Source organism: Arvicanthis niloticus, chromosome 7 (genome assembly GCF_011762505.2).
Source record: "Arvicanthis niloticus isolate mArvNil1 chromosome 7, mArvNil1.pat.X, whole genome shotgun sequence".
NCBI classification, from domain to species: Eukaryota; Metazoa; Chordata; class Mammalia; order Rodentia; family Muridae; genus Arvicanthis; species Arvicanthis niloticus.
The window spans coordinates 19,296,209-19,322,789 of NC_047664.1; the positions used below are offsets into that span (position 1 = coordinate 19,296,209).

Here is a 26,581-nt window from a genome sequence, read left to right on the forward strand (position 1 = left end):
GAGATGTGGCTCAGTGGCAGACTATTGCCTAGCATACATGAAGCCTTGGGATCCATCTCAAACAACAAAGAAACAAAAGCAACAGACAGACAGACAGACAGACAGACACACACACACTTTTGACTTGTAATATTCTTTGTGAATAAATATAAACAAAATATTTAAAGGCTTTTTTGAAATGTTTTAAGCTTTGTCTTATTCCAGTCATATAGCTATACATGAGCACACACGTACACACTATCTTACATGGCTATACATGAGCACACACATGTACATACTTATACACATAGTAGGAGTACAAGTTAGTTTCTTGCTAAGTTATTTAACAACCTCATAAGCATAGTGTGAGTTAATGTGAAATCTTATTATTTAGACGTTGAGTAAGTGCAGATAATTTTTGAGACAATTTACCAAAATACATAGATTTGGTAGTATTAAATATAAATCACATTCCATTTATATGCATTAAGCAAAAGATGCCCTGGTCTACATTTCTGTCTAATTTCTTACATCCTGTGTATTCGAATGTAAAAACATGCCTCCACTTTCAAAGGCTGCTGCTTTTGCCACTCCACCCATGTAAACACTCTGCTTTCCTTCTGCTTCTACTACATCGGGCCAGTTTGACTGTTCTGTCGTGGATAGAAAGTTCGAATTTAGTTAGGCTATACCAACTCAAGAACATTGTTTCAGTCAAACATTAAATTCATTGTTGATGCATTAGCACACCAATTTTCACAAGCATCACGCACATACACATCTTGGTATATTACGACCCACACAAATGTTGATTGCTACCTAACATCTGTAGCATTAGTGTAAGATAGTGTGTACGTGTGTACATGTATAGCTATGTGACTGGAACAAGACAAAACTTAAAACATTTCAAAAGAGCCTTTGAATATTTTTTATATTTATTCACAAAGAATATTACAAGTCAAAATTGCTGCCAGATTTATGTAAAATATATTTTGAATACAATATACATATGTATGTATATATATATACATATATATATATATATTGTGTGTGTGAGAGAGAGAGAGAGAAAGAGAGAGAGCGGTGTGCAAAGAGCATATAAGAAAGGTTACACAAAGCTGGATATAAGCTGAGCATTGACATACATAGCAACTGTCACTGCCTATGTGCTATTACTGGTTTCCAATTGCTTTCACATACTTAATAATTGATAACGTCCCTTAAAGTCCCGTGACGTAGAAGGTGTCACCATTCCCATGTGCACAGTAGTAAATTGAAGCTGTACAGTGGTGGAACTGAGATTCAAATCCACGTCTTCTAGCTCCAAATTCTAGGCTTTGGATTCAGACACACTGTTCAATTCCTAGCTTTCTCACTTAATAGCTGTTTAACTTTGGGCAGGCTGCTTAACCTCTCTGTGTTTCAGTTGCTTCATCTGAAAATAGAGACAATCATAGCATGTACTTACAAACAATCAAATGAAAGCTTGACATGTAGCAACACTAGCCACACACTAGGCACTGTTTTTATTTCTAACGTAGAAACAACACAATGACAGAAAAATGATAGTGACTGCTGCATTGTTTATTAGCAATTCGTATGAGTGCACATATTTACACACATATTTGCCTTTTAAAAGAACGTCACTGTTAGTATCAACCATATGTCACAAGTATGTTATATACTTTATGTGAAAGTATTCTATTCAATGGTACAGTTCTCTATGTAACACTGTAAATGTGAAAGGCTATCTTAAGTTTCTTATGTTTCTAGTATCAGGAATAATGATTCAATAAGCACTTGCTTTTAAAGGCTTCCGACAGAGCCAGGGAACACACAGTGCTCTTGACAACAACAGACTGCACAGCTATGGCTAGTGGGCCCCTAGGATTACAGTGACTAATAATACTGCAGCCATCTTAAGTATACTCCATCATGGTCTCACAAGCCAAACGTCATTAAGGACACATTTCACTGAGTGACACAGTGGCAGGCTGGGCACATGGATCAGTGACAGAATGCTCACTGAAGCCCTGGGTTCTATCCCAGCACCAGAAGAATACATACATACATATAAATGGTAATACACAGCAAGGGACTGGTTACCAGGCAATACGGCCTGTTAGGTAAGAGCACTTGTCACACAAGTCTAACAACCTGTTTGATTTCCCAGAGTCTATGATGGAAGAAAAGAACTTATTGCAAACACACACACACACACACACACACGAGCACTCACAACAACACACACACACACACGAGCACTCACAACATACGCATAAATTATAGGAGTACTCACATCATAATCATATATGTGTGTATATATCATAAAAATAATAGAAAAAAAATAATTTTAAAAAACATAACCAAACTCATTTTCTATTTAAAAGAAGCAATCAGGACTATGACCTGCCCCATCCTGTTGTTTTGCATTAATGGATGTGAGAAGATATCTTGTGGTATTGTATTTAGATGCCGTTTATAGAATGTCTACACATATATTTAACAAAGCAAAAAAAAGTCCTACATAGATCTCTCTCTACACTAACCGTTAAACAGTAGTCACTGGAAAACCAACTACATCAAGTTTTTAAGGAAATTGAAGTTTCAAAATTACCTTTTATTAATTTTCCTTCTTTAGTGGAGTTACAGGCTAGTCACAGTACTTAAAGCTAGAGACTTTCACTCCATACTATAAAAAATATCCTTTAATTTAAAGAGAATATACCTTGGTTGGGCGTTTGTAAGGCGCCGGAAGATCCACACCACAGAATCGGAAGATGCATCTTGGACAGGTGCCAGAACTAAACAACAGCTGGGCCACATGCTTGTTTCCCTCAGTCAGTGGAAACATACTGAATAACTATAACTAGAAGAAAGAAACTAAAATGAGTGGTTTCAGTATTTTACAGCTACATACAATTATGTCCTTAAAAAGAAAAGCTAGCTTTCATTTGAAAAATTCTATTTTATACTTTTCAAATACTGCTTGTCATATCTATACTCTAAAATATAAACTTGACTACGTGAGTATGTGGGTTACAGGGGAGAGGAAAAGAGAAAGCCAAGCTTGCTTTGGACATGACATTAAGAACTTTCAGATACCAGAACTTGGGACCACTCAGGGCTGCCTGTGTAAACCTTTCAAGAAAGTACATATAATATGGGGATATACTCTATTTTTAAAAAAACAAAAAAAACCCAAGAAATTGTATGGTCAAGTTATTTATTTCAGTTTCAGAATCCCTTCTATCAGTTCACTTAATTTAATGTCAAGTAAAGAGTCTATGAGGAGTTGGAAATAATTATGTAAAAATGCATCTTCTTGCCAGGTTTAAGTGCTCATGCTTATAATTTCAGTACACAAGAGGCTGAAGCAAGAGGATCTCCATAAGTTCAAGGCTAACCTGGGCTAAATAGAGAGTCAAAACCATACTGGGCTACATACAGAGTGAGACTTTAGAGAGGAAGAAGAGGGGTAGGGAGGGATCTTCATAGTCTCCTAACAGAGAAAATTGACTAGTTATTTTATTTTTTTCCTGTTTCTGTTGGTTAACATCAAATATTTTACTCAATACAGAATTGTTAGGTAAAAAAGAGAAGCAAATATATCTTTCTCTAAAAAAAAATCTGTAAGCTCTTTAAAAGGACACTTAATAGTGAAACCTTCTCTCTGAATTTAATTAACAACATTCAAATTTAGGCTCTTCCTTTTGGCATAAAGATTAAATGCTCTTTCTCCGTATTTCAGTAGAATAAAAGTATCATGCAAAACCAATAAATAACACACCACCATCTCCAGGCTCTGAAAAGCTCCCAAACCTGATAAGAATTGACAAACCTTTTCTAAGTGATTTGATGAGGTCTCAAACAACTCAAACAAACAAAAATTCCGTGTGTGTGTGTGTGTGTGTGTGTGTGTGTGTGTGTGTGTGTTAATAATCAAAGTGAAGAGCTGTAAACCCTTTTCCCCTGGCAACAATCGTGACTCTTCAATCACGTTACCATTAAAAAAAAAAAAAAAAAAAAAAAAAAAAGAGGACATATACCTCGAAGACGGGTTATTTCATCTCGATGAAATGAAATCGTGGGATTTCGTAGAAAGAAATAGGTTGTGATCTGATATTGGATTTATCTTTGAAAACAAGCCCTGAGAAATATCTCTTACACTAAGTGTTTCAATGAGGATCTCCACTGTTAAGTTTTGCTGTTTGAAAGAACTGAAAAGTCCCAACGAAAGTCTCTCCCAGGTGTCAGAATCTCTAAAGGGATTGACTCCCTTCTCCACGCACCACATACCTAAGCCAGTCTCATGGAACGGAGAGGAAGGATTTTTTTGTTTTTGTTTTTGTTTTTACAACTACAATATATATCGAAAAGGAAAGAAAGCACCAGGGAGAGGGGGTACAGCTGAAACAGTCTTGCGTTTCACATCATAAGATCTTTTTAGATGCATTTCCTCATGCACAGGCATGGTTCGTCCTGTGTGGCAAGGGAGTAGAGGAAAGGTAAGGGAAAGCCTCTGTTCTAGCCAAACAAGCCCTTAACCCTATTTGCTAAGGTTCTAGAAACTTCCCACTCACTCCACCTGGCTAACAAACAAAAAGGACTGCAGCCACACCTCTTCGACACCCAGTCCCTAACCCTTCACCTCGTACTTCCTAGGCCTTACCTTCTCCCAAGATGCTGCAGCCAAGACTTAACCCTTTTCGGCCCTGAATGGGAACGGGGAAGACTAAAGACAGAGCACCTACTGCGCCCAGCCGTTCTGTTCCCCCAAGGAAACCAGAGCTTTACAACGAACGTACCAGGCCCCTCACGAGAGGAATGCATGAACCCCCTCTTGTTACAGGGTGATCAGTAAGGCTGTCCAGCTGGCAGCCTGGAACTCCAGCTAGCTCCACGAACGCAAGACTGCGAGGGGCGGGTAGCCTTAAAGGGTCGACCGGCAAAGGAGCCTCCGATGGACTCGGCACCTAGGTCGTAGTAGCTGCTGCCAGAAATGTCGATGAGCCCCTACCCAAATTTGAAACCCAAACTAGGCAAAAGAAAGAAGAACGTCCTGCTCTGACCACCCCTCACCCCGGCCCCTGCGAATGAGTTGTTTCCTTCCTCTGTCTCCAGCTACGGTGGACCACACGCCTTGGCCTGACGTCAGGCGTGGGCGGGGCGGAGGGCTCGGTGCTCTGCCCGTCGTGCCTGGCAAGCGAGGCGCTCCTTCACCCAGCCGTCGCAATCGCTGCCCAGAGCCGAAGCGGAGCAGGCGGAGAGATGGCCTCCCAGCCGCCGCCGCCCCCCAAACCCTGGGAGACCCGCCGAATTCCCGGGGCCGGCCCAGGTCCCGGCCCCGGCCCCACTTTCCAGTGAGTGTGAGGTGTTTGGGCTGCGAGTTTGGAGGCCAGAGCGGGGACTTGGCCGGAGGCGGTTGAAGCCGTTATGGGGGGGAGGCGTCGCTTCCCCCTGCCTGTCCAGGGCGAGTGCGGAGCGAGTCTCCAAGTCCGGTGTCTGCTAGCGGTACGGCTGCGCGTTCTTCCCCGGCGCGCCCCGCCGGCCCCACGGATGCCGGCGCTGGAAAGAAAAGCGGCGCTTCCTGTCCTTTTCTTACTTGCGGGACACGGGGTGGCGGGGAGGGAGGGGGCCGGGACGACCTGACCCGCTTCAATGCGCCGAGTTTGGGTCTGCTGCGAGCGCGGAGACGTTGGCCCAGTCGGGACAAGGATAGGGAGCAAAAGTCATGGAAAAGCTATTTACAGCCTCTCCAGAAGTTGGTTGAACGCCCCAAAGGTCACTTTTACGCAACCTGGAATCCAAGCTCATACCTTTGGCTTTCTTTTCCAGAATAACTTCGCTTTACGTTTCAGGTTGAGGGTGAAAGAACAATTCTAAAACAGGAATTCGAAGTCTGGGTGGCCTTTGTGTACAAAATTGTGTGTGTCTGTGTGTGTGTGTGTGAGAGAGAGAGAGAGAGAGAGTGCGCGTGAGAGAGAGAGAGTGCGCGTGAGAGAGAGAGAGAGTGACTGTCATCTAAGGCCTGTAAAGTTTTTATTTGCTTTGATTTAAAACAGTAACAGATGGGTCTGCAGCATTTAAAAGTTTAGAACAGAATTAGAGTTTCACAAACCTGTGTGTTTTCTTTGGGTAATTAGACGCCTTAATACAGGCGACATGATTCCAGAGCAAGTTTGTACGTTTTCCTGGCGCGTCAAAAATCTCAGTATGTTAGAACTCCTCTCTGTTGTTGAGAAATCGAGTGCTCTTTTAAAAGTACTAAACACTTGGATATAGTAATAGATAACAAATAGAGTGATAAAGTGTATTTATCATGTTAAACCAGAGCAACACTTATACTTTAGTTAGAATGCTTCTAAGTGTGTCCTTTGTTATTCCGTTAAACTTCTCTCTACCTTAGCCTTCTAGGTTTGTTGTTTTGTTGTGTATGCCTTAAATTTTGTGATTGGCTTCTGTACCTGTTTATATTTGTTTTACTAATAGTATGGAGTTATGGGTTATTCTGTTAATGTTAAACTTACCTTGCATTGTTAAAGGAATGTTAGCTTCCTTTTTTAATACACTGTCCTGAATTCTGTATTATTTTAAGATCTTTATGTTCCTATGTGATATCAGATTCTTTTTTTAATTAAACTTTTGTCTTTATATCAGTTTTATAACGAGAAAATTTTGCATTGAAAAAATTTCTATTGAAAAGTTTCCATTTTATTCCTTTATAGGTAGATGATTTTCTTTTTTAAGATTTTTACTGGGGCTAGAAAGATGGCTCAGAGGTTAAGAGCACTGACCTTTGCTCTTCCAAAGGTCCTGAGTTCAATTCCCAGCAACAGCATGGTGACTCACAACCATCTGCTATGATCCAAGAAGGCATGAGATTCAGTGCCTTCTTCTGGTGTGTCTGAAGATAGCTATATATAAAAATAAAATACATAAATCTAAAAAAAAAAAAAGAAGAAAGAAAGAAAAAAGGATTTTATATAACACCTGGTCCTCTGTGACATAATTATACACATATATCTGTATTTCTTCAATCCATTTCAGTATCTACACTACAGTATTCAGTACTCAAAGTACTTAAGAAATCACTTATTCATTTCTTTTTTTTTTTTTTTTTTTTGTCTTTTTTCCATTCTGTCTTTCATTCTTTCTGATTATCTTTCTTTCTAGACAAATGTCTTGCCAGGGAGCCCAGGCTGGCCTTACACTCCCAGCTGTCTTTGTACCTAAACTTCCCCAGTGTTGGGATTTGCAGCAGTCACCTTGTTCTGAATTTACCTCAACTCACCAAAGTTTTTAACATAATGTTTGAACACTCATCTTTAAACCAAAGGTTCTCAACCTTCCTAATGCTACAACCCTTTAACACAGTTCCTCATGTTATGGTGACCTCAACCATAACATTATTTTTGTTGCTACTTCATAAATGTAATTTTGCTACTGTTAGGAATCATAATGTAAATATTTATGGGTTATGACTCATAGGCTAAGAACCTTTAAATATGTTTTTTTGGGAGCTTTTTGATCATTTCAGTCATCTGTTCTTACTCTATCCTAAAAATGCCCTGAACCCCTGCCAGCTGTCTTCACTATTTTTCTGATTGATTGAGGTTGGTTTGTTTGTGTTCTCAACAGTGAAGTACTTTAAGCCTGTATATGTTTTTTTATTATTATTATTCTGAGTGGGAGTCGTAGGAATACTTAGGTCTAACTTTGGTATCTTTGATGAATTTCAGAAACTTTTCAGCTGGTTTTTTTTTTTTTTTTTCTGTAAAATACTGCTTTTGTTGTTGTCTCTAAATATACCCCCTTTTTAATTTTTTTGTCCTTTTTTTTTTTTTGTCTTTTTTTTTTCTTTTTGTCTCTTTGACACAGTCTAAATAAATTGCCCAGATTGACTTCAAACTCAAGATCCTCTTTCCTCAGCCTCCCAAGTACTGGATTATAGGCATGACAATACTGCCTGGCTGAGGTACAGTGCTCACATGAGTGTGGGTGTGGGAGGAGGAAATGCGCTCAAAGGTCTGTGTATAGAGGCCAAAGAGCCACCTCAGGAGTCTTCCCCTATCATTTTCCACCTTATTTTTTGAGACAGGGTCTCACTGAACCTGGGACCCTTTATACTGGACTGCTGGCCCAGGAGACCTCGGTAACCTCCTGTTTCCTCATCTCTGGATTATAGAAACATGTCACCATACCAGTTTTTTATGAAAGTGCTAAGGATCCAAACTCAGTCCTTACTCAGCAAGGACTTCACCTACTGAGCCATCTCCTTAGCCCTAGGCCTAGTAGATAGATAGATAGATAGATAGATAGATAGATAGATACTTACTGTATCTTATTAAACCAGCCATTGAATTCATAGATTGAAAAGGTTTTATTTGTAATTTCCTTTTGGTCTGACTTTATCTCTTCTATGACTTCTATGAGAAATCCTTGTCTTTCTTGTTTTTAATATACTAAGCATAGTTTAAGTTTAAAATCTGTTTCATTTTTCTGGGTTTCTCTATAGCTACAGAGCTCTGTATTGTTAGTGTTCTTTTAAAGAAACATAATTTTGTCATCATGGGGGCCCAGTTTTGTTGTAGAGAGCTGAATCTTATATAGATTATTAAAATGACTCGAGACCTATGAGCTGTCTTCCTCTGGAGACTTACTTATCACTGTCAGAGCAACAGCAGTGCAGGGTACTTTAATCCAGTCACAGATTAGACTGATTTGAAGCATATTTTTTGTTGTTTAGACCAAAGCTGGTCTACTTCCTCTCAATCTATTCTCCCTTACTCCTAGCATGTAGTCCTTTAAGGACCCAGTCTGAACTTGCTCCAGGCATTGTGCTCAACAGCCTAAGCAGCTGTGCCAGCAACTATCTCTTCCTGGATCAGCTGCTGTCCCCTGAGACACATCCAAAGCTGGTGGACACTGGATGTCTTCTTCTTTCTTCACCTTGAGTTCAAATTTTCTCAGTACCTTGTTCTCTGATGCTTTAAGCAAGATCTTTTTCTTTTGTGACCCACCACCACCACCACCACCACCACCACCACCACCACCACCACCAGCAGCAGCAGCAGCTTTTCTATAGTTGTTTCTAATTGGAGAGTTAGTCTGATTATAAAGTCCACCCTTGGCATACAGTTCTTAGGTCTCCAGTCTCCTCAGTGTACAACTGATTTTTTTCTTGTAGTATACTTACAAGGCATTCCCTAAAGCTGCGGCATCATGTCTGAGATTTCTAATACATTTCTTCACATTTACATCTTTTTATTTCATGTTTGGTTTGCCTATGTATATGTAACCTTGGCAGGCCTAGAACTTGCTGTGTAGGCCTGGCTAGCCCTAAACTCACAGTGATGCACCAGTCTCTGCCTCTGCCTCCTTCCGAAGTGCTAATATCAAAGGTATGTACCACCATGCCCCAGCTCATTTGACTTTCTTAAAAATAGATAATATCACTGATGATTTTAAATATCTAGAATCTTTGTATTGGGCTATTAGGGTTTTTTTTTCTTTAAATTTTTTTAGTACTGATTTTTGTTAACCTAGTATCTTAATTTTTCTTTTTTTTTTTAACACTTCATGTTCATGGCTTCTATAAAATTAGGAATTATAGAATTTTACTCTTCTTTTTCTGCATAGTAGTCTCCTTGCTTTTACCTGTGTGCACCCATAGCACCCAATCCCGAATTTACATCTGATAAGAATCAGGTGTAAAAACAAGTGGATTAGACCAAAAACATTACATATTAAATGTGGAAGTTAATTTGTTTCTTGGGCTTGAGTTGGGTCAGTGGCCAACCCCTTTTTTAGATCTGTGACCTTATTTTTAAAATATAATAACTTATGTTTATTCTTTGATATTTTTATTCCTATAAACAATGCATCGCAATCATTTTATACCCCTCCTACTCCCCCAGGTACCTCCAGCATGCCACCCCCCATCTCTTCACATCTTTTTGTAGCACACTGAGTACTGCCAATTGAAATGTTGACTTACAATATTGTTGACTTGACCTTGTACAGGTTTTGTACATGAGCTGTAGTGAGCTCATGAGTTAGGATGGCCTCATTCTGTCCAGAAGACAGCGTTCACAGCATTCCTCCCGACCTCTGGCTCTCACATTGTTTTCTGCCCCCTCTTTTCCCATGTATCCTAAGTCTGTAGAGCAAGGGTTAATAGAGATGTCCCATTTAGGGCTAAGCAGTCAGTAGTCTCTTATTCTCATTTTGACCAGTTAAAAAGTCTCTCTCTGCTCTTAACTGCAGAGACGAGCTTAAGCTTCTCTGGCCATGGTTGAGGATAGCTCTCTGGCCATGGTTGAGGATAGCTCTCTGTATAAAAACACAAATATTTAGAAGGTAGTTTACAACATTTCCATTTAGCAAAACCAGTTAGTATCAGATATGCCTCCTTGTTCCCACCCCAACACCAGGGCCTTTGGTCTGACTAATCATGAGGTTTTTAACCAAATTTTTAGTACCAGACTTGAATTCCTTCTGTGGAACAGGCCTCAAATCCAACCCAAAAGCAGTTGGTTACTCTTTGCCATTATTCATCATTGGGTGTGTCTTGCCTAGCAGGATAGTATTGTAGCATGCAAGGTTCACTGCTGGGTTTTCCCCCACACCGGCCTGCATAACACCTTCTGACACAGAAGCTAGCTAGCCAGCAGAGAGGAAGTTTTAAAGTCAGTTCCAGCTTGATTTCTATATATTCTACAACCAAAGTGTGCTGCTCTGTAGCAGTAGGATTTTACTGTCTAGTTCTGGAAGGCAACCAAGTATAATAGCAATAACCTGTGTTGTTTTCGGAAGGTCTGTAACTTTCTTTTAAAAAAAAAAAAAAAAAAAAAAGTTCACAGCATATTTTGTAATAGGCACCAAGGTCCCAACTCTTAGCCTCAATGAACATTTGAATTCATTTGAGTAGAGACCTTCATTTTTGTTATTTCTAGTTTCCTGACTCACCTTGTAATTCCTGACACAGAAGTGAGTGAACCTGTAACATCAGCCTTCATCAAAGTATGTTTTTGTTTGTGTTTTGTTCCCTAAGTGTATTTATCTTGTATCAAATCTAAATATATCAGCTTTTCTCCTATGTTTTTATTTTGTAGCAGAACTCCTTTGTCAGAGCCTGAATGTGCTATTTGCTAGTTAGCCCTTTTCAAGTTTTGTTTTGTTTTTTAAATATTGGATTTAGTTGTTTGTTTTCTTAAGTAAGTGTTCTGTAACTTGTTTATAATGTTAAGTTAAAGCTTTCCCTGACATCAGATGTTTTGCAGTTAAACATGATGTATGTGATATAAACAAGATGAAGTGTAAGTGAGGGGACATGCATCCACACCACCTGTGTGAAAAACAGAGCACTACTTTTGGTCGTCAATTTTCTTTTCCCATTGTGATTCTAGGGATCAAACTGATGTCATCAGGCTTACAAGACAACATGTTTTATGCCCTGAGCTCTCTTGCCAGCCCTGATTATCCTACTTTAGAATATAATGGGAAGAAAATGTCAAATGCATTATATAAACTAAATATATAAATTTTGTATTTGTTTTGTTTTGTATTAAAACCATTTTTAAAAGACATTTTGAGGGAGTTGGGCAGATGCTCAGTACTTGCTACTTTTGCAGAGGACCCAGGCTTGGTGCCCAGTACCCACACAGCTGGCAGGTCATAACCTTCTGTAACTCTAGTTTCAAGGGATCCTACACCCTCTTCTGCCCTCCACAGGTACCAAATGCATGTAATACACATACATATATATATACATACATACATACATACATACATACATACATGGAGGCAAAAATATTTAATCCACAAAAAGTAAAAGTAAATGTTTTTTTAAAGACTTTTTGACTCTTCCAATTCAGTAACAAAGATAAGTACTAAAAAGACCATGATAAGAAACCCATTTAGTTGTGAAGAAAGTGAGCCGGTGAGGTAGCTTCGTGAGTAAAAACGCCTATCAGCAAGCCTGATGACTACAGCCACATCCTGGGACCCTCATATGTCCTCTGACCTTCATATGTACTCCATGGCATGTGCCTAGTCCCCATATGCATGCACTAAACAAGTAAATAAAACAGTAAGTGAGGGAAGTATGGAGCTGTTTCTTGTGGTAAGACTATAAGTGGCCAAAAGGACATAAAAAGTACTTAATAATTATTACACTTTAGAGAAATGGAAATTCAGACCATAACAAAACTGGATAAGGTGGCAAATGCCTGTAATCACAGCACATAGGGGGTGGAAGCAAGATCAGAAGTTCAAAGTCATTCTTGGTTTTGTAACAAGTCTGAGACCAGTCTGGGCTACATGAGACCCTGTCTTAAAAGAATCACAGTGAGATGTAACTCCGTGGTCATTAAGTTGACTATTGATTAAATCCCAGAACAAGAAAGAAGGTGGGCAAGCTGTAATCTTCAAACTCTGCCGATGGGAATATTCGTAAAATGGTATGGTTGCTTTGGAAACTAGTCTTGACAGTTTCTACAAAGATTAAATGTAATATTTAGTATACAACCCAACAATTCACTATAGGGGTAACTCAAGATACAAAAATGTCTATAGAAATAAGTCTTCACTAGTGACATTACTCAAAACAGCCAAGGCATTGTGCCCCCAAACAATACACACACACACACACACACACACACAAGTTTGTATATATGTATGTAAATATCCTTTGGCTATGAAAAGTAATAAACCTTCCAAAATCTGAAACTTCTTGAACACTGACATAATGCCACAGGAAAAATGTTATATCTGACATCGGGTAATAAGTTGAGGTTAAAATGTAAACATATACCTATAATTCAAGCACTTGGAAGGCCGAAACTTAGGGTTCATGAATTTGAAGCTAGCCTGGACTACATAGTCCTAAAACAGCCTGTGTAAATAAAGAGACCTTGTCTCAAAATGAATGAATGAATGAATGAATGAATGAATGAATGAATTGAAAGTTAAGTAGGTATACTTATGAGAGGAATGCTGTTGAGTTTCAGGCCATCCTGAACTGCATAGCCAGGCTCTCCAGAGCTATGTTGCAAGAATTCATCTCAGAAACAGACAAAAATTACAAACATTCTAAAATTTTTGTATGAAAAATGGTATTTTTGTATAATCTGATGGTATGAAATTACCATCAGGTTATATGTGTGAAAGTGTATAAAGCGTAAGTGTAATACATGTTTCACTTGAATGCCATCCCCACAACACCTCATTATATGTATGCCGTGTACCAGAATCTCAAGTCTGAGACACTTCTGCTTTGAGGCATTTCGGGAAGAGGTGCTCACATGAACTGGTATATTCTTTAGCAGGGTGAACCTTGGAAATACACTGAAGTGAAAGAAGCAAGCTACAAATCTCAAATGCTATGGGACTCTACCTTAGACTCTAACATAGACTTTCACTCTTTATAGATCTCATATTTGCAATTTGCCTACCCACCAAAATTCAATTATAACCTCAAAAATCAGTACTTTGTCATTTGTGTGCATGTGTAGGACAGGGAAAGATCTGTAATCTCAGTTGAAGTTGAACAAAGCAGTGTTCAAGCTTATTTCAGCCCTAACAACTGTGAACTCATGTCATTATATTATATAGTCTGTTTAGTTCTGGGTTTTTCATATTAACAAATAGATCTCACTGTTTAAAATGGCTCCCAAGTTAGTTCTGTCTAATAATCCAAAGTACAAGGTGGCTGTGAAGCTTTACTAAAGAAAAGGTATAACTATTAGATTTGTTCAAGCATGAGTTATTGTGCTGATACATTATTAATACATCAACAGTATATTCTTAATAGAAATGCACATAAAGCAAGTATATGTACTAACTGGTTGATGAAAAATGACTTGAAAGACAGGCATGCCTTCTGGTTTCCATCTGCACAGGGAGCTGATCCTGTGCCACAGTACTCCATACCCAAATACCATCAGGAGAGAGCTGGTCTCCCAGGAGTGCCAACACTCCTGTGAGCACAGGTAAGACCACCACTTCTGCTCAAATTCCTGGCCCAAGAGGGACCCGTCCAGAGCCATCAGGACACAGGAACCAAGGAAGAGCTGGTGACAGGATCCTTCTGGTTTCTATCTGTACCCCAGAGCTGACCCTGTTCCACAGCTCTCCATACCCAAATTCCTCACGGAAAGAACTAGTCTCCTAGGAGTACTGACAAACAGGCTTGCAGGAGGGGCAAGCTACAGTCAGAAACAGCAAGACCAGCTAACACCAGAGATAACCAAATGGCGAGAGGCAAGGGCAAGAACATAAGCAACAGAAACCAAGGCTACTTGGCATCATCAGAACCCAGTTCTCCCACCACAGCAAGCCCTGGGTACCCCAACACACCAGAAAAGCAAGATTCTTATTTAAAATCACATCTCATGATAATGATAGAGGACTTTAAGTAGGACGTAAATAACTCCCTTAAAGAAATACAGGAGAACAAAGGTAAACAGGTAGAAGCCCTTAAAAGAAGAAACACATAAGTCTCTTTTAAAAATATATAGGAAAATACAACCAAACAGGTGAAGGAATTGAACAAAACCATCCAGGATCTAAAAATGGAAATAGAAACAATAAAGAAATCACTAAGGGAGACAACCCTGGAGATAAAAAACCTAAGAAAGAGATCTGTAATCATAAATGCAAGCATCACTAACAGAATAGCAGAAATAGAAAAGAGAATCTCAGGTGCAGAAGATACCATAGAAAACATTGACATAACAGTCAAGGAAAATGGAAAATGCAAAAAAGCTCCTAACCTAAAACATCCAGGAAATCCAGGACACAAGGAAAAGACCAAACCTAAGGATAATAAATATAGAAGAGAGTGAAGATTCCCAACTTAAAGGGCCAGTAAATATCTTCAACAAAATTACAGAAGAAAACTTACCTAACCTAAAGAAAGAGATGCCCATAAACATATAAGAGGCCTACAGAACTCCAAATAGATTGGACCAGAAAAGAAATTCCTTCCATCACATAATAGTCAAAACACTAAATGCACAAAACAAAGAAAGAATATTAAAAGCAGTAAGGGAAAAAGGTCAAGTAACATGTAAAGGCAGCCCTATCAGAATTACACCAGACTTCTCAACAGAGACTCTAAAAGCCAGAAGATCTTGGACAGATGTCATACAGACCCTAAGAGAGCACAAATGCCAGCCCAGGCTACTATACCCAGCAAAACTCTTAATTACCATAGAGGGAAAAAACAAGATATTCCATGACAAAACCAAATTTCCATAATATCTTTCCACAAATCCAGCCCTACAAAGAATAATAGATGGAAAATGCCAACACAAGAAGGGAAACTACACCCTAGAAAAAGCAAGAAATTAATCTTCTTTCAACAAACCCAAAAGAAGATAGTCACATAAACATAATTCCACCTCTAACAACAAAATTAACAGGAAGCAACCATCACTATTCCTTAATATCGCTTAGCATCAATGGACTCAATTCCCCAATAAAAGACATAGACTAACAGAGTGGATATGTAAACAGAACCCAGCATTTTGCTGCATAGAGTAAACGTACCTCAATGTCAAAGACAGACACTACCTCAGAGTAAAGGACTAGAAAACAATTTTTCAAGTAAATGGTCCCAAGAAACAAGCTGGAATAGCCATTCTAATATGGAATAAAATCAACTTTCAACCAAAAGTTATCAAAAAAGGATAAGGGAGGACACCTCATACTCATCAAAGGAAAAATCTACCAAGAAGAACTCTCAATTCTGAACATCTATGCTCCAAATGCAAGGGCACCCACATCATTAAAAAAAAAAAAAAAAAAATTTACTAAAGCTCAAAGCATACATTGCACCTCACACAATAATAGTGGGAGACTTCAACACCCCACTCTCAGCAACGGACAGATCATGGAAACACAAACAAAACAGAGATATATTGAAACTAACAGAAGTTTTGGAACAAATGGATTTAACAGAACATTTTATCCTAAAACAAAAGAATATACCTTCTCAGCACCTCATGATATCGTCTCGAAAATTGACCATATAAGAGATCACAAAACAGGCCTCAACAGATACAAGAAGATTGAAATAATCCCATGCATCCTATCAGATCACCACGGACCAAGGCTGGTCTTCAATAGCATCAAAAACAACAGAAAGCCATATAAACATGGAAGCTGAACAACACCATACTCAATGATAACTTAGTCAAGGAAGAAATAAAGAAATTAAATACTTTTTAGAATTTAATGAAAATGAAGGCACAACATACCCAAACTTATGGAACAGTTTCTGTCTAATCAGAAACTTGTCACAATTTCCTTTCATAGAGGACTTCATAAGAAATTTTTTTCTATCATGTTTAATGTTCCAAATAGATTTTAAAAAGTAGTTGAGTGCATATTACTTTTAGCTTCAGAAGATGATATGTATATTTAAGAGGCTTTTAACTATTATAAACTATTCTGGTGACTTAAAAAATGTCAATATTGAGTTGTATATTTTAAAATAAATTTTATTAGTTTAATTTTTTTAAAAAACGAAATAAACATTTTCAAAAGAAGGACAGGCATAGTGGCAGATGCATTTAATGTCTGTACTAGAGAGACCAGTTACACAGTAAGTCATAGACCAGAGTGAACTTTCTCAAGCAAAGTGATATAAAGCCTACAGGTACCTAACTATATTACTCCCAGGAGTGATGATTAGGTATTGGTAAACTTCACAAATGTTTGAAGAATAACTAAACAAGTAAAATCAACTTATATGATATGTAACTTATATATATATGAAATATCTGGACTAGATAAGGTCATAGAGACAAAGTAGGTTTGTGTTTACCAAAGGTTAGAGGTGGTAGGAAACTGGAAATGACTGCTAGTGAATACAGGGTATTTTAAACTGCTTCCTAGTGTGACTAGCAGTGGGTTTCAGTGTGGTGTCCTCATATATATCCCTATGCTCTGTTAGGATTTATCCTAATTTTCATTTCCCTCCCTGTGAACTCCGCATGTCTTTCAGGAGTAATGAAAGTACTGCAACTAGAAAAATAACAACTGAATTTTATATTAAATGGGTAAACTGATGGTAACTGAATTTTACTTCAAAGCTATTTAACATTTCTGAGAAATAGATTAATTTTTTATATTAATTGCATTATTGATTGTATGAAATGTTTTAGCTTTTCAGTGATGGTGTAATAACTAAAGTGTTTTTTCTTGGGAAATGCCTTCCGAGATACATAGGGGGTAATGTATCAAGTTTAGAAGTTAACTTCAAATGTTTCAAGAATTTGTGGACCAAAGTGAGAGGAAAAAAATATGGTAAGATCATGGTAGTTATTGAATCTACATTTTAAAAAAGTATGTATTCTGCCATTTTTTTCTGTTTAACATTTTTTAAAAGCTTGAGTGGAAGAAACTAACAGAGCATTGAGGAGATACCATCTGTCCTTATGTCATGGGCTTGCTTAGTCTTCTTTACTATGGTGGTTGTAATAGCAAGCAAGAGATATGATCTGGACACTAGATGCACAATAGAAAAGCATTAAAGCCTTGGAGGTGCCCATGGAGGTCAGAAGAGGGCCATCGATCCATTTAACTCCTTACTGGGGTTATAGGCAGTTGTGAGGTGCTATGTGGGTGTTAGAAAGCAAACCCGGATCCTCTGGAAAAAGCATCCAGTGCCATTTCTCTGACACCTACTATACTGACTTCTAAAATCAACTAAAGAGAAATAGAAATTCTAAAAAAATAAAATAAATACATAGCCATAATTAAAACTTACTTATTGCATAAAAGATTTTGTGCATGAGTAACTTGGGGTTTTGTTTGTGTGTTTTAGATCTGCTGATTTGGGCCCTACTTTATTGACAAGACCTGGACAACCAACACTTACCCGAGTGCCCCCACCTATTCTTCCCAGGCCATCCCAGCAGACGGGGAGCAACAGTGTAAACACTTTCAGACCTGCTTACAGTTCATTTTCTTCTGGATATGGAGCCTATGGAAATTCATTTTATGGAAGCTATAGCCCTTATAGTTATGGATACAATGGTTTGGGCTTTAACCGCCTCCGTATAGATGATCTTCCTCCCAGTAGGTTTGTTCAGCAAGCTGAAGAAAGCAGCAGAGGTGCATTTCAGTCCATTGAAAGTATTGTGCATGCATTTGCCTCTGTCAGCATGATGATGGATGCTACTTTTTCAGCAGTCTATAACAGTTTCAGGGCTGTATTGGATGTAGCAAATCACTTTTCCCGGTTAAAAATACACTTTACGAAGGTTTTTTCAGCCTTTGCATTAGTTAGGACTATAAGATATCTTTATAGACGGTTACAGTGGATGATGGGTTTAAGAAGAGGCTCTGAGAACGAGGACCTGTGGGCAGAAAGTGAAGGAACTGTGGCTTGCCTTGGTGCCGAGGACCAAACAACTAACTCAGCAAAATCTTGGCCAATATTCCTATTCTTTGCTGTTATTCTTGGCGGTCCTTATCTCATCTGGAAACTTTTATCTACACACAATGATGAAGTAACAGGTAAGAATAATTAAAAATGTCTCAAAACCATGGAACAATCTAAAACTTCAAAAATGGATTTGTTAAATTAATCATTCCTTATATTCATTTGCATTTATACAATTATCCTTTTAGTTAAGAGCTTCAAAACTAGAAAAAGAATATTTATGTAACAGTCAGGCTTGCTAATTAATTTATTCGGTTTAATAGTACACATTAACCTAACTCATTTATAAGTACTGAACTTGGTTCTTTAGAATATATAAAGATCCAAAGAGCACAATCCCTATTTTTCTAAAATACTGAAAGAGAGTCATTACAACAATATACAGGCAATTTTAATAAAGACAAAAATGGTGTGTATATAGTAAGGCAGAACCAGAAGCAAATCTGGGGCTGCTAAACTCATATCTGTCACCTGGCAAAGAATTTTAGAATAGTGAAACACTATTTTTGGCCATGGTAACTAGGAATGACATCTGAGTTAGATTTTGATAGCTTTTTATTATTGTAGGGGTGTAACTCACTGGTATGCATGAAGTCTGGGGTTTAAGCTCTCGTACTATCAAAAAAGAAAAAGAGGGAAAAAAAAAGAATTATCAAGAAAATACACGCAGCAGGTGGGGCAGCTTGAACAGAAATACATAGGCAGAAGATGATGAGACCTGGCCAACGGTTATCTTTGTACACAGAATAGAGGATTGTGAGAATTAGACTGAAAGCTAATGGTGAAAGAAAGATCTTAATTGCTGTTGTGAAACTTAATTTTCATTTAGTAAGAAAATTATTTTTAGGAGTATTTTTTTTTGTTGTTAAACATTTGTAAAATAGTTTTCTAAAGAGGTCAGACTGGGAATTGAAGGTATACCTCAATGGTAAAGTGTTTGCTTGCTTCCCATGTGTATGTAAGACACTGTGTCTGATGCCCAGCATGGGAGTGAGGAGGGAGGGAGGGAGGGAGGGAGGGAGGGAGGGAGGGAGGGAGGGAGGGAGGGAGGATGCATAAAGGGTTGGACTATGCTGAGTATCTAGTAACCTATTTGGCACATTTAAAAAGGCATAATACTTATTAATTTGAAGAGTTTAGCTAGACTTGATGAAAGAGATTGAATTCTAAATCAGGGTATGTGAAAAAGGACAAATAGATTCAGTTGCTGATTAGCTGTGGCTTATAAAAGCATAGAAGGAAAGTGCCATAGGCTTTTAAACACGTTATAAATACTTTATTAAGTAACCAAGTATTAACTGAATGCCTAATCCAGGTCAGTTACAGTTCTAGAAGACAGGGATATAAAGCATGCCTTTGTGGCAGTCTGCTAGGAGGCAATAAGCAAAATATGCAGTGAGTCAGAAAATACTGAGTACTGTAGGAAAGAAAAAATAATCACGAAGGATGTTGGGGAGTCCCAAAGGAAAGAAGAGGAACCTGTCATAATGCAACAGATATGCAAGGAAGGTTTCCTGAAAGAGGAGTAAACCCCTCCAAGCTACTGGAGAAACATTTGAAACTGTAAAACATCAAAGGTATTCTAGTAGCAATATGCCTAACACAATGGATAACCAGCGAGGAGGCCAGTGTGGTTATGGCAGTGTAAGTGCAGGAAATGAAGGGAAGAGAACCATTTGTGCTTCTGTTGAGTTGTTCTACCTACTATTGTGATGTACAGGGTAAATGTGTGTCTGAGTGGGTGGGGGTAAGCAATGAATAGGAGAGGGGAAAATAGAATGCCATCCCTGTAGTTGTGTCTTGGTTTCCATGCACATGCAGGCTAAATGAAGACCTTGATGTGCTTACAGTAGTCTTCCACTGAACTGCATTCTTAGCCTGCTTTATCTTCTAAGACATTAGATCTCTGGGAGCTGTGGTGGCACACATCTTTAATTCCAGTACTCTGGAGTTAGAGACAGGCAGAGCTATGTAGCTAGTTGTGGATCAGCCAGGGATATATATTACAATTCTGTGTCAAAAAAGGAAAAGAAAGGAAGGAAGGAAGGAAGGAAGGAAGGAAGGAAGGAAAGGGAAGGGAAGGAAGGGAAGGAAGGAAAGGAAAGGATTAGAGCCTATGGTGTTTTTAGGCCAAAGGAAAGAGTAAAACTGCATGGTAATGCACATGCCACATTATCTCAGCATTGAGAGGCGGAAGTAGGGGGACTGATAGAAGTTTGAGACCAGCTGGACATACATAGCAAGTTCCACACCAGCCAGAGCTACTGAGTAAGATCCAGTTTCAAAAGAGAACATAAAAGAAAAAAGGAAAGAAGGAGCAGATAGAGACAGATTAGAGACTGGTGTGAGGATTCAGTAACGGAGCCTTCCATAGTAAAGAGGAGAAAAGGTAACACAGGACTAGGTCAAAAGAAGGGGATGCTTTTATCTGCAGTGTGAATATAAATGAATAAATAAAGGAGTTGGTTGGGCAGCAGAAATATTTCAGAGAAGCAACATTGAGGAAATTGGGTTCCTATAATTCAGTTCTCTGCTGCTTAGAGCAGACTTCCACAGACAGGTGTGTGCTAAACCTACAGTTAGGCTGCTGATGGCATGCAGGCTGAGACTGCTATTTATGCTTTTCAGTACTCAGGGGGGAAAAAAAAGAATAGTTTTAAAATCAGAAGAGAGGCTGGAGAGATGACTCAGTCTGTAAAGTGCCTGCTGCAGAAACAGGAGGACTTGCTTGAGTTTGGATCATCAGCACCCATGTCAGAGCAGAGCCTTGCATGTGTAACTGGAGAACTTGGGTAGCCAGAAGACAGCTAGATCCCTGGATCTAATCCCAGCCAGCTTATCCAGTCTGTTAGCTCCAAGTTCAGTAAGAAGCTTTGTGTCAAAAACAAAATAGCCAGTGATAGAGGAAAATACTCAGCATAACCTCTGACCTACACACACACACACACACACACACACACACACACACAAGTGCATGCGCACATTTACATAAACACGTTTTTTTAAAAATCAGATTTTTGACATGTGAAGATTATAGGAAATTCGGGTGTTTATAAAGTTTTATTGAAACATAACCATACTTACATATTGCTGTGGCTGATTTTGTATTGAAACAGCAGAGTAGCTTGTGCAGAGACTTTATGTGACATTATAATTGATTCACACTACTGGATGGACTACATTCTACAAATCTCTAAAACTCAGTCACAGTTTGGCAGCATACAGAGTGCCACATGTATTATTATAGTATTGTAGTGGTTTGAATGAGATTGGCCCCCAGAGGCTCATAGATTTAAATACTTAGTCACAGGGAGTGACTATTTGAAAAGAGTAGAAGGTGTGGCCTTGTTGAAGGAAGTGTGTCATTGGGAGTGGGCTTTGAGGTTTTAAAAGCCCAAGCCAGTCCCAGTGGCTCTCCCTTCCTGCTGCCGTTGGATCTGGATGTAGAATTCTGAGCTACCATGTTTGCCTGCAGGCTGCCATGCTCCTCACTGTGAGGATAATGGGTTGAACTGAAACTAAGCCAGCCCCAGTTAAATGCTTGCCTTTATAAGAGTTTCTGTGATCATGGTGTCTCTTCACAGCAGTAGAACAGACTGAGACAGTATTTTTTGGTGGTGGTACTGCTGCTGGGAATTAAACCTAGACCCTAAAGCATGCTAGGCTAGTGCTCTGCTTCTGAGCAAAGTCACTGTCTTAGTTAGGATTTCATTGCTGAAAAGAGACATGATGACCAAGACACCTTTTTTTTTTCTTTTTTTTTTTTACATTAAATTTTTATTGGATGTTTTATCATATTTCAGATGTTATCCCCTTTCCCCATTTCCCTCCAACCCAGAAACCCCCTCCCCCTGCTTCTGTGAGGATGTCCCCCCACCTACCCACCCACTTCCTCCTCCCCACCATCAAGTTCCCCCACACTGGGGCATCCAGCCTTCACAGGACCAAGGACTTCCTCTCCCACCTATGCCTGACAAGGCCATCCTCCCCTACATATACCACTGGAGCCTATGTGCTCCCAGGCTGGTGGTTTAGACCCTGGGAGCTCTGGTTGGTTGGTATTGTTGCTCTCCCCATGGGGCCACAAACCCCTTCAGCTCCTTCAGTCTTCTCTCTAACTTCAGCTGTCTCCTTAGAGGTCTGCCAGAGCCTGACATATACAGAGGCAGATGCTCGAAGCTAACTATAGAACTGATCATGGCATTCCCAAGACAACTCTTATAAGGACAACATTTAATTGGGGCTGACTTACACTTTTAGAAGTTCAGTCCATTATCATCTTGGTGGGAAGCATGGCAGCACTTAGGCAGGCATGGTACAGGAGGAGCTGAGAGTTCTACATCTCGAGAGAAGAGTCACATCCTCATGCAGCTAGGAAGAAGCTCTCTTCTGCAGTGGGTGGAGACCTCTAAAGCCCACCCCCACAGTGACACACTTCCTCCATCAAGGCTACACCTCCTAACATTACCAGTCCCTCTGGGCCCAGCATATTCAGACCACCGCATGCACATACTACATTTCATAAAGAGATTATATGTAGCACACTAGAACTGAAGAGGAGGAGTTAGACTTTAAATACACAGTACAATGAATTTTGGTAAAGTACTATGTTCATTCTGCAGTGGCACAGTAGCTGTGTTAAATGATTACAGATACCAGACTAAACAGTAGTCACAGAAATCAACACTTAGAAAACTAAAAATTTCCTACTCTGCCCACAAAAATAAAGGAAATAGAGGCTACAACCAAAGTTTCATTTGCTAGCCAGTAAAGGAAATCTTAATCGATAATAATTATTACAACAGCCAAAGAAATTTATCCACAGTCTCTTTAAGACTGTTAGCCTATCAATAAGAACAGTTTCTTAACTTTCAGAGTAACATTGTCAGCTGAAGGTAAGTGAAGGGTGGTGGCTATAGTCAGCTGTTAGAGCATGACTTAGCATGCACAAGGACTGGGGGCAGACCTCACCCCCCCCCCCAAAGAAGGAAAAGGGGCAAATTATTTGTGTAGCTTTCTCTGGCTCGTGATAACCCAGTAGATCCTGATACTTCTTAGTTGCTTGAGGAGACAATGGTAAATTTGAGGTAATGATGTAGTTTGCCACTGTGAATAACTATACAGTATGACTAATTTTAAAATTGAAAACACTGACTTATTACAGCCTGAGGTAGAATCTACTAAGCAGTATTGCAAGAGATCAAAATATGTGTCTGAAAGGGTCTAGTTGAACAAAATGTATAAATCTTTCAAAAACAAATTTTCTAAGTTTATGATGATTCATTGTTCTGTTCAGCAACAGAGAATATTTATTAGATATTATTAGAACCAGTAGTTTCAAAGGTAAGCTTTCTCTCAAATCTTACTACCAACTAGCATTCACGAATGAGTATTTGCTGTTGAACCCAAAATAAATGAAATATTATCCTCTTCCCAAGTATTTCTGTCTTCTAGGTAGACATGTTTGTTTTGGTTGATTGGTTGATTTATGGGGGGTGGGGGTGGGGAGAGATTGAGACAGGGTCTCACACTGTGTAGCCCAGTTACAAACTCATTGTAATCCTTCCTTAGCCTTCCAAGCGCTAGGATCACAAGTGTTAACCTCCACTACTACTTAACAAAAAAGCAAAACAAACTGCTATTTTGAATTTTTTCAAAAAAAAATGAAATTTCTTTTTCTTGTTATATTAATAATCATATAGTATCTAGGAAACTTTTCCTCCTGGCCTTCAATATATAAAATATACACTACTTACCTTCTGTAGGGAAAATGAAAAAAGAATTGTCAGCCCCTGACTGAAAGTAAGAGAGGGTAAGAAAAGAGAAAAGTTTGTAAGGGATTTGATAGTATGATAGTTTGTACGATAGTAAGCTTGCCATTCACAGTGTTCCTTATGAAGGAAGTTACTTAGGAAGGGAGATTCGGCTATTTGGCAACTGGATTTATGTAGCTTACAAGCCATAGCCAGAGTATTTGCATTTTACAAACTTTATTAACCTACCATTGATTTTGTTTATAGACAACACCAACTGGGCAAGTGGTGAGGATGACCATGTAGTTGCTAGAGCAGAATACGATTTTGTTGCTGTGTCTGATGAAGAAATTTCTTTCCGTGCTGGTGATATGCTAAATTTAGCCCTCAAAGGTAACAAATCACAAATAAGTTCTAATTATCTTGAGTTTTTAATAATTGTAAAGGTAGTATTTGAAACTGAAAGGACCTTGCTCATTGGCTAACTTGCAGATGATTATCAGAGTTTTGCTTTTTTGTCTGTTTTTTTTTTTTTCTGTTTGTTTTGGTTGATTGGTTGATTTGGGGGTGGGGGGCCGCAGGGGGAGAGATTGAGACAGGGTCTCACACTGTGTAGCCCAGGCTGGCTTCAAACTCATGGCAATCCTCCCTTAGCCTTCCAAGTGCTAGGATCACAAGCGTTAACCTCCACTGTCCCCCATTACCCTCTTGTCCCCTCCCACCCCTGCTGATCCCCTTGCTCTTCCCAACTTGTCCCCCTCCTACTATTATGTACATGAGACCCTGTGTCAAAACACAGTAAAGTCAGAGAAAATACCCCATAGTGTTGGAACAACACTTCCCTATATATTCTCTTCTAAATTCAAAACCCTTGAGTTCCAGACTCTGTTAAGCCCTATACAGTACACAATACTTAAAGTAGTTTCTCAGATTCTAATTTAAAATCTGAAAGACATTTCAAGGTAAGACTCTTCAGTAAGTATAACATGTAATACTTTATTTTTACTACTTATTATATTTTGTTTCTTTATTATACTATAAATTTAAAAATGGAACTGAAGCTAGACACATATCTATTGTCCCTACTACTTAGGAGGCTACAGCAGGAGGATTGCCAACTTGGATGAAAGAAAAGTGGATGTAAACTGGTTAAGTGTGCTAGTGTTTGCATTTGAGTGTGTGCACATACTACTCATTTACATGTCTCACTGCGAGACTCTGATTTTGTTTAGCATATGTTATCATTAATACTCTGTTGGATTCCAAAGTGTACTTAAAAGCTGTCTTTCTCTTTCTTCAGAACAACAACCCAAAGTTCGTGGTTGGCTTCTGGCTAGTCTTGACGGCCAAACAACAGGACTTATACCTGCAAACTATGTTAAAATTCTTGGTAAAAGAAGAGGCAGAAAAACAATAGAATCAAGTACAATGCCCAAGCAACAACAGTCTGTTACCAACCCAACATCAATTAAAGGAGTCACTACCACCAATTCTTTGGATGAACAGGAAGCTGCCTTTGAATCTGTTTTTGTTGAAACTAATAAGGTTTCCAGTGCACCTGATTCGACAGGGAAAAATGGAGACAAACAAGATCTTTGATGTGTTTCATGTTTCCAGGCAGGTGAACAATATTTTAGAATATTTTTTAAAATTATTTCTTACAGAGAAATTAATTTGCAGTTGAATGAAAGCATTTGCTCATGGCTGTCCTGGGCGTTCTGCTGCTAAAAGTTATGTAGTAACACGCTAGTTGCTGGTCAAGTGATCTGGCTACACTTGACTGTCTCTTGGACCATGAGGACATTTGTTTCACCTAGCTTTTAAGATTATGGAGATAGTTGTCAGCTCTATCTTATCTCAATCCCTAGGCTTATTGGAACAGTAAATTTGATGAACAATAGAACACACAAGTTGCCTCAGAAGGGATCATTAGTGCTTTTTAAAGTTCTGAATTAGTTGACTTGAAGTCTTCAAAAATTGAGTGATAACATCTACTTATAAGAACAGACAAAAGACTACATTTTTATAACCTTATAAATAAACTAAAATTTTCTGATCTATATTATGTCTGGTGTTGAATTTACTTTAGGTGATGTGTTTTTACCTGCAAACAATCGATACTGTTCTCTTTTATTGTATTTATAAAAGTGTGTTGTGAAGAGGTCACTGGAAGCACTGTGAAGGAGATGGTTCTAGAATGACAGATGCTTCACCTCTTTACAGTATCATGAAATCTCTTCCTGAGCAGATCACTAGTATATAATTAGGTCTCCTCCTGAGTGGGTCACAGTATATAACTAGATCTCCTCCTGAGTGGGTCACAGTATATAACTAGATCTCCTCCTGAGTGGGTCACAGTATATAACTAGGTCTCCTCCTGAGTGGGTCACAG

At 38.8% G+C, this 26,581-nt stretch overlaps 2 protein-coding genes across 11 annotated transcripts in view; one reads left to right on the forward strand and one right to left on the reverse strand.

Annotated features, from left to right (window-relative positions):
• Positions 1-26,581, reverse strand: part of Pus10 (pseudouridine synthase 10) — a 101,178-nt gene that overhangs the window by 57,867 nt on the left and 16,730 nt on the right. For 5 of the 10 annotated variants that reach the window (XM_076938014.1, XM_076938013.1, XM_076938011.1 and 2 more), the window contains exon 4: positions 2,708-2,848. In XM_076938014.1, the coding sequence (XP_076794129.1) occupies positions 2,708-2,833 (126 nt within the window). In that variant the 5' untranslated portion in view covers positions 2,834-2,848. Of the gene's footprint in view, positions 1-1,179; positions 1,415-2,707; positions 2,849-4,028; positions 4,611-4,651; positions 4,926-5,584; positions 5,924-26,581 lie in introns of those variants that run through there. The other 5 variants (XM_076938015.1, XM_076938010.1, XM_034508651.2 and 2 more) reach the window with 5 other exon arrangements.
• On the forward strand, positions 5,189-26,249 carry Pex13 (peroxisomal biogenesis factor 13). Its single transcript, XM_034508654.2, has 4 exons — positions 5,189-5,342; positions 17,816-18,510; positions 24,457-24,582; positions 25,490-26,249. Exons 1-4 carry the CDS (start codon positions 5,251-5,253, stop codon positions 25,786-25,788), a joined length of 1,212 nt encoding a protein of 403 aa, XP_034364545.1. The 5' UTR covers positions 5,189-5,250; the 3' UTR covers positions 25,789-26,249.